Below are 13736 nucleotides of genomic sequence, written 5' to 3' on the forward strand. Positions count from 1 at the left end.
TTCCTCCCTGAAAGCTGCTGACCGAGCTTTGGCGAGGGCTCATCCTCCCGTTGGCTGATAAGCGAAGCCCTGTTTTATATTTAACTCGCTGCAGTGCAGGAGGGGTAGGGGTGGAGATGCGTCGTTTATAAGGGGAGCTGTGACAATCTTCTCGTCAGCCCTCTTCCTCCCACTCGGCTCCTCTTACGGAGTCCTCATTCCACCCCCCTTGTTTCCGCATTCATCCCGAGCGGCTGGTGGGAACGTGAAAAGGGAGAGGAAAAGGCGCAAGAAGCCAGAAAGAGGGGTGTGGGAAAGGCGAAAACAGGCTGCCAAATCAGGGGATTCCTTCCAATTTAAAAAGGAAGTCTGCTGACGTTAGTTAGTTAAATTTAACATCTTTTTATGAGTAACACTTGACTTCGGAAGCAAAAATGAACTTTGCGGAGAGAGAGGGCTCTAAGAGATACTGCATTCAAACGAAACATGTGGCCATTCTCTGTGCGGTGGTGGTGGGTGTAGGATTAATAGTAGGACTTGCTGTGGGCTTGACCAGATCGTGTGACTCCAGCGGGGGCGGCGGGCCGAGCACTGCGCCGGCTCCTTCCCACCTGCCTTCTTCCACGGCCAGCCCCTCCAGTCCTCCTGCCCAGGACCAGGACGTCTGCCCGGCCAGTGAGGATGAGAGCGGACAGTGGAAAAACTTTCGACTGCCGGACTTCTTCAACCCAGTCCACTACGACCTGCACGTGAAGCCCCTGTTGGAGGAGGACACCTACACGGGCACCGTGAGCATCTCCATCAACCTGAGCGCGCCCACCCGGCACCTGTGGCTGCACCTCCGGGATACCAGGATCACCCGGCTCCCCGAGCTGAAGAGGCCCTCGGGGGACCAGGTGCAAGTCCGGAGGTGTTTCGAGTACAAAAAGCAGGAGTACCTGGTGGTCGAGGCGGAGGGAGAGCTTACTCCCAGCAGTGGAGATGGCCTGTATCTCCTGACCATGGAGTTCGCCGGCTGGCTGAACGGCTCCCTCGTGGGGTTTTATAGAACCACCTACACGGAGAACGGACAAGTCAAGTAAATATTGATTTTTGCTTTACCTCCCTTAAGCTCACATATCTGCTTTCCATTTCTTTTCCTTTCCTTTTCACTTCCACTTTTAATTATTTTGTTGGTCTGATCTTGATCGGCTCTTGGTTTCAATTCTGGCTGTCCATCTGGGAAGCCAAAATTGTTGCCCTACTGTATTTCCAAACCCTGTCATAAAACTTGAAAGTAGTGAACGAGTTTCGTAGAGTCAAAAGTCAGTGTAAGTCTTTTATTGCATCAGGAGAAATCATAATATACTGCACCCTATCTTGAAGATTTCCGTAAATTATCTCAGGTGTGAGAACTGCCTTTGGTAAATTTCATTAGTGATATTCCCAGGCTATGTAGCAATATATATATATAGCAATATATATGAACATTTAAAGTGGTATTACACTAAATTTATGTGAAACATCAGTAAATTTCAATTATTATTTTGTCCATTTTTTTTTGTCCAATGTCTCTTTTTTGGAGAAGAGAGACATTGAAAAATCACATGTGATCCACAGAATTGTCTTTGTGTCTTCATCTGGAAAGGAAGACAGGACTGTGTTTTTTTTGTCTCCCATGGCCAGAACCATGCTTTACACATAGGCTTTCGGGAAATACTCATTGAGTCCACACATCAGTGGCATAGATAAATTTGGGGGCTTGTTGCTCATCATGCAATATGCAAACATAATGCTAAGCCTTTTACAATGTAAGAGATATCTAGATAGATATTTATCCCACTTACCCACCTATTTGTCTAGGCTTTGTATCGATCAGTGGCTACTACCAGAGCTATGTTAAAGGCATAAACTCTCTTACTGAACTCCAAAAACCTTCCTTCACACTGTGGATGTAGCCCTTGCATCAGGGAGGAAGGCTACACTACACCTTGTGTTGTCTCTGGACTGCTTTGACCTTTGCTGGCTTAGATCTGAAGAGGTAAATGATTAAGAAAGTTTTGTGTCACAGTTTAGAGATGTGAGTCTTGGGCCAGTCCACCCACAAATATCCCTTTTTTTCTGTTGTTTTAAGCATCTTACAGAGCAAGCAAATTTTTTGGTCAAAATTCTTTCTATTGCTTGTCAGACAGACCCATGGACTAAAACAAAACATTTAAATATTCCTATATTCCTGTGTGGTAAACTGATAAATTGAGTAGAAGTGATAGTTTGAAGAAAATATCTGGAGGGGTCATGCTTATATAGATCCTATATCTTAATATTGCTAGCAATAAAACACTCTTACCATTCACATATTTTTTCTGTTCATAAAAATTACATCGTTGAAAGCATAAAAATTATCAAAAAGGATAATCAAAAGAATCTGCAAGTAATTTCACTGCCCAGTGGTAATCCCTGCTAGCATATTAATGTATATTCTAATGTTTTTCTAGGCAATCAAACCATTAATTGCATTATATCTGTCTATCTGTATGTCTTTTTTACTTAATATCTTGAGAAGTTCCCCTTATTCTTACATGTTTTCAATAATCTGTTTTTTGTTTTTTATTGAGACAGGGTCTTGCTATGTTGCCCAGGCTGGTGTTGAACTCCTGGGCTCAAGCAATCCTCCTGCCTCCACTTCCCAAAGTGCTGGGATTATAGGCATGAGCCACTGCACACAGCCAAGAATCTGATTTTAAAGATGTGAAATATTCCATTGTTTGAATACATTGTAATTTTTTAAAACAAGTTCTATTGTTGAGCATTTGAGTTGTTTCTAGTATTTGATTATTATAAACAAATCACCAAATAACATAGTTCTAAATACCTCTTTGTGTGTACATCTGTTTATTTCCTTAGGTTAGGATATAGTCCTAAAAATAGAATTGCTGGGTCAAAGTGTACAAATATACCAAGATATTGTAATAGTTACTTTGTTTATTGATAACATAAATAATATACATTTATTGAAGAAAACTCAGAAAACAGAGAAAATTATAGGAAAACATAAATTCATCCATAAATTCTTTACCCAAGTATAGCCATTGTTAACATTTAAGCAGAGTCTTTTAGTACTTTTCTGGACATAGATAGCTGTGGCATAATTATATTATACATAGTATTGTGTAACATGCTTTTTCAATATAGCATCAATGCTTTAATATGTCATTTGATGTTCTTCCACAAATGATTCGATGGATACGTGGTAGGCCATTGTATGACTACAATGTAGTTGATTCACTTTTCCATTAAATGTGAGTATTTAAATTGCTCCTATTTTTTCACCTATAAGGATCTAAAAGAAGACGCATCCTTACATTGACTATCCTTGAAAATAACTATTTATGAACATTTTCTAATATTTAAGAAAATTCCTAGAAGTTGGGCCAAAACTACCTGTGTATAAATGCATGTATGTTTGTGTATATATGTGTACACGCATATACATATATAACATAATGTGCATGAACATGTGTATGCATGTGTGTGTGTGTCTCCAAACTGACTTCCAAAAAATCTGTTCCAAACTCCATTTCCACCAACAATGTATGAAAGCAACTATTCCTCTGAGCCTTACTAACAATACAATGATTTTTTAAAAGTGTTTGCCAATGGTCGAGGGAAGGGCAATATTCTGAAGAATATTTACCTTAAAGAGATTCTAAAAATTCATTAAAGTGAAAGCGAGTCAAGACTTTTTAAATATTATTGCTAAAACTTTAAAACTGCTTCTTAGATCATAAAGAGAAGAGAAAATTTATCTGAGTAAAACCACCAAAATATTCATAAAATAAATGAAATAAAATTTTACACATATTAGGAAGGCCAAAAATTGGAACTATGTAGTTTCCCATTAATAAGTTTCTATTATGTACTTTATAAGTCTAAAAAAGCATTATATACACAAATACTCTCACTCTTTGAGTTATTTTACTGTACCAGTTAATTTTGCCATAAAATATATACCAGAGAGCTGCCCTTCTGAAGCTCTGTTGACTTAACTTTTGATTGGAGATTATGAAATGACGGCAACATCGGTGAGGAAGGCTGATGCACAGTTCAGTTCTCACTGAGGATTGGTGTTCACAAGTTTGTATGTTTCATTGGGAGCAGGTGAAGCTCTCACATTACAAAAGATGCTGCCAGTTCTGTACTGCACACACATGGTTTTGGAACAGATCTGGCGTCAGCTTAATAACCTCATTCAGGCTAAATGGAATATTTTTGTTTTCCTTGTCTGAAATATTCCAAGCATATGAGAAAAGTACATCATGCTTTTTTTTCAAGCCTGTGAGTAATATTTGGCAAGGCAGCCTCTAGGAGGTCGCATCCACGGGCTCCATATAAGGGCCACCAGAGTGAGTTCACTGGGGGCAATGCCTTTCTTTCATACTATAGAGTGAGGTTCGTCATATGTGACGTTTGTATCATTTTAAACGTCATCATAGTAATACATTTGAAGTTCAGAGTCAAAATTATATTTTCTCACCTTAACATAAAATGTAACTCCAGGATAGAGTATTAGCAGTTAGGGATATTAATGTGACAACCACAATGCAAACTAAACAGGATTGCACTCAGTAGTAACCAAAATTACTTAATTTCTGCAAATACAATCAGGACTTTGAGCTTCACAAACTTCACAGCTACCCAAGTTGCTTTCTCTCAAGATTGAGACATGGGGAAGAAAGGGGACAAAATTTAGAATTCCACATTGTCTTTCTGGGGACAGAGTTGTAGTGGGGCGTGGAAGGAGAAAGTTTGAGAAACATCCAGTCGCTTTTCCTTTATTGATCTAACTCTTCCTACTCACTAGTCTATTCTTCGGGGTCTGAGGAAAATCACTTGGAAGGATTGGAACCTTTGGAATGTTCCTCTGACCACACCTTCCTTCTTCTCATTTTCTCACCGTGTTATGTAGGATTTCCAGCTGTTCCCTTCCCTAAAAGAGTTTTCCTCTACTCAAACTCCAAAGTATATATTTTCTGCTCTCCAAGATTTGGCTTTTCCTTGTCAGCATTTGGATTATGCTTACTTAGCATTTCCCAAAGTGTGTACCTCAGAATTCTAGTTGCATGGGGATCTTAGTAGATATTACCAGAAAAATAGCAGGGGAGAGATTCTGTGGCTAAATCAATTTGTGCAATAATACTAAATACAAAATGATCCGTTTTGGATTTTGTTTTTAATCATGGAAATTTTCAGAGACTTTTTTTTTTTTTTTAAAGAGATGAGGTCCAGGCTGGGGTAGAACTCCTGGCTCGAACTCATGAGTTCATAAGTTCAAGCGATCCTCCCACCTCAGCTTTCCGAGTAGCTGGGATTATAGGGTTTTCAGAGGCTTTTATATGATAATATCCTCTATGTAGTTTCCCAACTATCTGTGACTATGGATTCTTCTGTGGGGTTCCTAAGAGTAGGGATATATGTCTCTCCTTTACTGTTTGGCACACAGTGAGCACTTAAGTATTGTTAAATGGAATATATGGAAATATTTTCATATAAGCTCTCACATGACTAGTATCCTCTGGCAAATGCTGGGACACATTGCATTACCACAGCTCCTCTCCCATAAACGAGCCTAACTTCCACCAATAACATCTCTACATTCCCACTTAGGGTGAAAATTTTCCCTTGGTTCCTTTTCTGCCTACCCTGTGGAAGGGAAGAGTTTATATGTGTATATATATATATATATTTGTACTTAGGAATGCAATCTCCATAGTTTAAAGGCAGAGAAACAGTGGAATTGACAGGAAATACAACTGGAATTTTAGAGATCATTTCTAGTTTGGGCTTCCAAGGTGTTCTTTGTAGCACTAGTAGGATTTAAGCTGAATTTTGATGTTATGGTGGGAGTTCAGCAGCAGAGACAAGTGAGAAAGTAAAAGCAGGCAAAAACGAAAGGCGCCAAGTCAGAAAAGCAGAGTGGGGACAAGAAAATTAGTCTGTAGGGGAAGTTTATATGAACAGGCTAGCTAGATATCACTGAGGAAAACCGTTATGGAGGAAAAGGAAAAATAGCCATGATAGGCATTACGAAGGAGAAATTACCCCGTGACTTTTTGGATACAGATGGTGAAAGAAAGAGTTAACTCAACCATACACTTGGATATATGAAAGATATTGGAACAATCCAGGAAAGAGAAGATAAGGATCAGATGGGAAAAGTGATTTCAGGATAGAGAAGAGAGGGCACAATGGAGAAAATAGTTTGGAGGTAAAGTAGTCAAGATTTGCAGATTGATTGACTATGAGGAAGGGTGAATTAAAGTTATGGGTCTAGGATACCCCAGCTAGCCTTCACCTCTTTGATATTGGAAATAGGTGGGAAGTAGCCAGGTTAGAAGGGAAGGTCATAAGTTCAGTGTCAGATGTGTTGATGGCTTGTCAGACATCTAGGAAGAGATGACTAGTAGACACTTGCATAGGTATGTCTGAAGCACAAGGTTAGAGCTTGTAATAAAGATTTAGGAGTTGAGTGGAAACATCGGTGAGATAATCATCATTAAGTGTGTGTGTGTAATGTATTCTTACGTGCATGGATGTGTATGTATACTCAAGCACATGTAGTTTTGATCTTGGAATTTTTGTTGTATGTCAGTTTGTTCATTATATTCTTAGATTGGTATGCTGAGCTATTATCCCATTGTCAATACAAATGTCAATAAAGAATAGATTTTCAGTTGGGCAAGGTGGCTCATGCCTGTAATCCCAGCACTTTGGGAGGCTGAGCAGTGCGGATCACCTGAGGTCATGAGTTCGAGACCAGCCTGGCTAACATGGTGAAACCCCGCCTCTACTAAAAATACAAAAATTAGCTGGGATTAGTGGCACATGCCTGTAATCCAAGCTACTCTGGAGGCTAAGGCAGGAGAATCGCTTGAACCCAGGAGGCGGAGGTTGCAGTGAGTCAAGATCACGCCACTGCACTCTAGGCTGGGTGACAGAGTGAGACTCCATCTCAAACAAACAAAAAAAGAATACACTTTCTTTTTGGTCTTGTTTACTTGTTGCAGGAGGCTAAGTAAATTTCTTTTATTTTGGAAGCAAGAAAACAAAAAGAAATTTTACTTGACCTTGAATATCTTCTGCATAGAAAAAAAGCAATTGGAAAATAAAGTTAAATAACTAACTGGTTCATTCAAACCACCATAAAAATACATAGAGGTCTGAACAGTCTAGAGGGGTTGTTTTTCACCAATCTGCTCCTCTGTGTAATTCTGGAACCCTTTATTTAGTCTATATAGACCCCTAGCAATTGTACTACCTGTCCTGAATGAGAAGCTCTGTGTTTAAGGATTTCACCCAAAACTTGCTGTTTATTTTGCTGGCTCAACATATAAAATTGCTCAGTACAGCCAGAGAATCTTCACTGGAAACAAAATACCAGATGATTTATGAGATAATTAGGTACCTTTTTTGGATTTTTTTTTTAGAGTCAATTCAGAGTGCTCCAAGCCATAACTTGTGCCATCGCCCCTTCTCCCTCAGTTTTCTCTAAAGTCACCTTGATCTGATCCACTCAGAGATGCCAGAGAAATGCGCTTCCCTTTTGGAAATGACTAAATTGCATAGACCATCATTTTATTGTGCTAGGTCTAGTAAGTGACTTATTAATGTGGCATAGGGAGGCCCTTGTGGGAAGGTGGTTTACTCCAACACATTTGCCTGGCGTGATAATTATTCAGAACATACCCACAAGTCACTCCTGAACATATTGTGCTATTAGTCAGCCTTTTTCTCTTAATTTGCAACACAAGTCATCTGATTTAATCATTGAATAAAATCTTCCCAAAGAAGTTGTGATCTAGAATTGTTTTGTATTGTTATCTCTTATTCCTTGTTTTCAACTCTGTATACACTTAGAAAAGTTTAGGGCTGACTGATGGAATTTAGGATATATAAAAAGGAGCTTTTGAATTATTCTGAAGTTCATGAGAAAAAGAACAGGTTACCATTTTAAAAATGCTTATATTGCCTATAGTTATATACACCAAGTGATTTTGTTCCAGTATATATTGCAGTCAAATGAAAGAATTAGAAATATTTCAGATTGTGAAAGTGCTATGTCAGAAAGCACAGTTAGCATTTTAGATGTATAAGATGTAGAATGAGGTATATCCTAACCGCATTATGTAAATTTTAAGGGAGTTTCAAATGTATTACTACATGTAATCTACCCCTTCTCACTTTCCCGTAACGCTGTGAAGAGGCTATACATGCTCTGGTGACCAGGTTTTACAGATGAGGACACTGAAAGTCTGGGGTTTTGTGAGTTGGTCAAGATCACACTTTAGTAGCTGAAGTGGATTAGAATGTAAGAATTTTTGCTCTTAGAAAAGGGTTTTCCCCATAAAATCATATTGGCTCTGAACTTTAAAAAAGAAAAAGAAAATAAACATTATATAGCTCTTCTGGTTGATGAATATCACTGTATCTATATCTGGGTCACTGTGATTGAGCTAGACTTGCTGTGACTGACATTTGCTGAGAGGACCACTGAGCTGGACCAAACACACTGCACAGAGAAATCTCCCACACTTTTCTGTTCCGTGTCCATTGGCAAGCTCAGGGATACACTAGTTTAGGAAGGTAGTTTTTGCCTACAATCAAGCAGAATGTCTTTTAAAGGGAGAAGGTGAGAAAAGGATTAAAAATTATTTTCTTTCCTGGGATCTTAGAAATACATATTATATATATTATATTATATATATATATATATATATATTCATATTCTGGCATCCAGCCAAGAGTAAAATAGAGTATTTGAAAACATACCCCATAGCTATAGCTTAGGAAAGTGTAATTCCACTCCCTCCTTCCTCTCACCTCCCACACACGAAGATGTGTGTGGTGCGCGCATGCACGTGTGCACACTCACACAGACTCATCTTCTCAACTTAGTTAGCTGGCCTATTTCTGAGGTGTGACTCAGCGAAGACATTCTTGCAAGGAGTGACTTTTCCTTTTCCTCTGCCTCTGGAAGACATCAGAAGTCAGAAGAATTCAGAAGAAAAAGGCAGCTGACTAAACATGGGGTTGGAGCTTGGTGGATCTTATAAAACTTTCAAACTCTGGGAAAGTGTACAGGCTTTTTTAGAGTCTGATATATTTGCAATTAACTACAATCTGCAAGATGTTGAGAAACTTCAATTGACTAAACTGTTAATGTCACAAAACTAATCAATGATTTTTCTATTGCAGAATGAATTCTTAACGGAGGCTTTTCTTGGGTAACTTCATTGTGACATAATTTCAAACTCATAGGAAAGTTATAAGAACGGTACTAGGAATTCCTAGAAATACTTAACCTAGATTCACCAATTGTTTACATTTTAGCCTGTACGCCTTCCCCTTCCTTTCCAGAGCACATGGAAACATCCTCTCCCTTTACCCCTTAACATCAGAGCATATTTCTTAAGTATGGGGGCATTCTCTAAAATAAGCATAGTACAGTCATCAAAATCAAGAAATTTAACATTGATACAGTTATCTAATTCACAGTGTGTAATAAAATTTTATCAACTAACCTAATGATGTCTTTTTAAATGATTTTTTTCCCAGTCCAGTACCCAGTCTGGAATGGTGCATTGCATTTAGCGTCATGCCCTTTTAGACTCCTTTAAACCGAAACCAGTCCCTTAGTCTTTCTTTGTCTTTCTAAAGTTAATATTTTTGAAGAATACAGGCCAGCTATTTTGAGAATGTCCCTCAGTTTTAGTTTGTCTGATTTTCCTCATGATTTAAAAATGCAAGTTAAGCTTTTTTTTTTTTTTTTTTTTCTGTCAGGACTATCACAGAAGTGATATGTCTCTCTCAGGAAATCACATTAGAGACACATTGTGCTGATTTGAACTATTATTAGTGATGCTTCCTTTGATAGCTTGCTTAAGGTAGTGTCCACCAAGGGTCTCCATTGTAAAGTTATGATGTTTCTTTTTAGGTAACTTTCAGGGAGTTTTTTGGAAACCTTGCAAATATCCTTTCCTCACCAAACTTTCACCCCCTGGTTTTGGCATCCACTGATGATTTTTTAAAATCATTTTTTTCCTTCAAATATTATTAGTAGGCAATCTACTGGAAGGAAGAACTTTCCCTTCTCACCCATTTATTTATTCAGTTTAAAAAATCAGAGTAAGGACTCAGAGATTGTTAATTTGTTCAATGAGTTATAATCCCGTTGTTTATTTTGATGTTCCAATACTCCCATAATTTTCCAAAGGCAGTCAAATACTTGGCTGTAATAAATCCTTGAATCAAAATAAAATGCATGCTCTTCTCATGATCTTTGATATTTTCCTGATCTGGCCTCTGCTGACCTCATGTCAAGCTTATCTCTGGCTCCAGTCCGTCTGGTTCAGTGTTCTTTAGCCACACTGGACACCTTTCAATTCTTCAACCACAGCAGGTTCTTTTTCATCTTAGGGACTTCGCACTTACAGTTCCTTCTACTTGAACATATTTCCCTGAACCTCCACTTGCCTGGCTTTTTCTCATTATTCGGATCTCGGCAAACCAAGAGATTGTGACTACTCTACCCAATGTTGTTTACCACTTTTCCTAGTCATTCTCTGTCTCTTACAGTGTTTTATTTTCTATATAGCTGTCATCACTCTCCTAAATTATTTATTTATTTGTGTGTCTCTTGTCTAACACTCTGTAAGCAGTCTGGAATCTTATCTATACATGTAACCGCCCAATGGGTTCACCTTGCCCACTGCCTAGACAGAGCCGATTTATCGAGATGGGGGGAATTGAAACAGAGAAAGTGTAATTCACACAGAGCCGACTGTGCAGGAGACTGGAATTTTATTACTACTCAACTTTGTCTCCCTGAGCATTTGGGGATCAGAGTTTTTAAGATAATTTGGCGGGTAGGGGCTTGGGAAGTGGGGAGTGCTGATTGGTCAAGTTGGAGATGGGGTCATAGAGGGTCGAAGTGAGTTTTTCTTGCTGTTTTCTGTTCCTGGGTGGGATGGCAGAACTGGTTGAGCCAGATACTGGTCTGGGTGGTTGTCAGCTGATCCATCAAGTACGGAGTCTGCAAAATATCTCAAGCATTAATCTTAGGTTTTACAGTAGTAATATTATCCCCATGAGGAATTTGAGGAGGTTGAGACTCTTGCAGCCAGAGGCTGCATGACCCCTAAACTGTAATTTCTATTCTTGTAGCTAATTTGTTAGTCCTGCAAAGGCAGACTGGTCCCCAGGGAAGAAGGAGGTCTTTTCAGGAAAGGGTTATTATCAGCTTTGTTTCAGAGTCAAACCATAAACTGAATTCCTTCCCAAAATTAGTTCGGCCTATGCTCAGGAATGAACAAGTACAGCTTAAAGTTTAAAAGCAAAATGGAGTCAGTTAGGTCTGACTTTTTTCACTGTCATAATTTCCTCTTATAATTTTGCAAAGGCGGTTTCCTACAGCAGCTAGAAAAATGTCTGCAAATGTGTGCATGCATGCATAGGTGCTTGTGTGTGTGTGTGTGTGTGTGTGGAAGGGACTCACTATTTCTTGGATGAATGGATGATATAATAATTTAGCCTGATATTCTTCATGATATGTCTTTCTTAGTTTCAAGAATCCTGAAGGACAAAATTTTTCCTTGTACAAATTATTAATGAATAGAAATTACAATTTCTTTACTTTTATACTTTTTACTTTGCTTCATTTTCTAATAAGCAAATATCCAATATTCTCTTACTGTAATATGTTTACGTGTAAAAAGTGTATGCTTATTGATTTTTTTGAGCAATTACTCAAGAAATAATATTTTCACCTTGAAATTATGAAAATACTAAACATTAACATTTTAGTTTACACAAGCATATGCCTAGTTAGAGCCATAAAAAAGAAATGCTGCTGTCTCTTTTTAAGAGTGAGCTTTAAACTAGGACAATGGTTACTTCACCTAGGAGATTACTCAGCACTGCCTTTACATGGAAATGAAACTGGGGGTTTTGTCCCTGGCGTAACATAAATAACAAAGAATGTGCCATCAGGGACAGAGACTGGGGACTCTGGAATAAACTCCACTCTGTGACAGAAGACAGCTGTTCACTTCCCATAAGGGCAGTTAGACACAAGCTTTTAAGTTTGGCTTTGTGTTTATCTACTTGTTGCTCAATGGGTTTGGGGTGGAGAGAGTACTAGCACATAATTGGATTTATTTTTGCTCCTCCACAGATTTTTGGTTATGGCAACAAAATAGCTGTTAGGTTGATGCAAAAGTAACTGGTTTTTGACAAATAAATATGTGAATGAAATATCTGAAGCAACCTGACTCAGAATTTTTAAAAAATTTGTTAACCTAAAAATTCCAGGAAAACCTTTGACAAATATTTGATAGTCTTCTAGATGGAACCTCATTTTTAGAAATGTAATAGTTATAATTGCATAGCTGATTTTTTTTTTCCCTAGGAATAGAGACATAGGGGTTGTCAGAAGAGGCAGCATGCATTTTGTTTGTGTGTTTGTTTCTAAGGAGCATAGCGGCCACCGATCATGAACCGACAGATGCCAGGAAATCCTTTCCTTGTTTTGATGAGCCCAACAAAAAGGCAACTTATACAATATCTATCACCCATCCCAAAGAATATGGAGCACTTTCAAATATGCCAGTGGCGGTAAGTATTTTTTAAATGTTTTGTTTATGCAGAGAGTCTGTTGACAACATTAGGCCAATTACCTGATTTTCTGTGAAAGAGAACCCATTGAATTCTAAAACTAAATGTGCACTAATAGTTTATTTAGCCGAGTGAACTACATTTTGGCAATCTTTTTCTTTGAGTCCTAGACGTCTGTAAGGTATCACAGTCCAGTAAGAAAGCCACATTGGTGTTTCCATGCAAGAGACAATGCGGGGCCGGGTGCAGTGGCTCACGCTTGTAATCCCAGCACTTTGGGAGGCCGAGGCGGGCGGATCACGAGGTCAGGAGATCGAGACCACGGTGAAACCCCGTCTCTACTAAAAACACAAAAAATTAGCCGGGCGTGGTGGCGGGCGCCTGTAGTCCCAGCTACTCGGAGAAGCTGAGGCAGGAGAATGGCGGGAACCCGGGAGGCGTTGTTCTGTAGTGCCAGGATCTAATTCGTGACAATTACAGTAATGGCAAATAATGATTACAGATTGAAAATTTTGAGGGTATCATTAAATCCAGTTTTTGTTTTGTTTTTTTAAAAAAGATAAAGCTACTATTTTAAAAAATCATCACTTAAATACTGGGTTGTGGAAGCAAACTCCAGGGAACACTTTGCCCACAGACTCCTTTGGTGAATGGGAAGTGCTTGTTAAATGTCTGGAGAAAAAAAAACAGGCTATGGAAAAGGATGAGTTCATGTCCTGTGCAAGGACATGGATGAAGCTGGAAACCACCAGTCTCAGCAAACTAACACAGGAACAGAAAAACAAACACCGCATGTTCTCACTCATAAGTGGGAGTTGAACAATAAGAACACATGGACACAAGGAGGGGAACATCAACACCAAGACCTGTCAAGGGGTGGGGGGCTAGGGGAGCGACAGCATTGGGAGAAATACCTAATGTAGATGATGGGTTGATGGGTGCAGCAAACCACCATGGCACATGTATACCTATGTAACAAACCTGCACATTCTGCACATGTATCCCAGAACTTAAAGTGTAATAAACAAATAAATTAATTAATTAAATTAAAAAAAGAAAAAAGAGAAAAAAAAGGCTGATAATTTCTGCCTGTATAAATTATTTATTAA

General features: G+C 38.7%; 1 protein-coding gene across 3 annotated transcripts in view; it reads left to right on the forward strand.

The window, feature by feature from the left end:
* Nucleotides 1–413: 413 nt before the first annotated feature.
* ENPEP (glutamyl aminopeptidase) overlaps nt 414–13736 on the forward strand; it is an 86021-nt gene continuing 72698 nt past the window's right edge. For all 3 annotated transcript variants that reach the window (XM_032145454.2, XM_058435805.1, XM_058435804.1), the window contains exons 1-2: nt 414–1057; nt 12486–12627. In XM_032145454.2, coding sequence (XP_032001345.1) covers nt 414–1057; nt 12486–12627 — 786 coding nt within the window. The remainder of the gene's footprint in view (nt 1058–12485; nt 12628–13736) is intronic.

This window comes from Hylobates moloch, unplaced genomic scaffold (assembly GCF_009828535.3).
Source record: "Hylobates moloch isolate HMO894 unplaced genomic scaffold, HMol_V3 SCAFFOLD_3, whole genome shotgun sequence".
Taxonomy (NCBI): Eukaryota; Metazoa; Chordata; class Mammalia; order Primates; family Hylobatidae; genus Hylobates; species Hylobates moloch.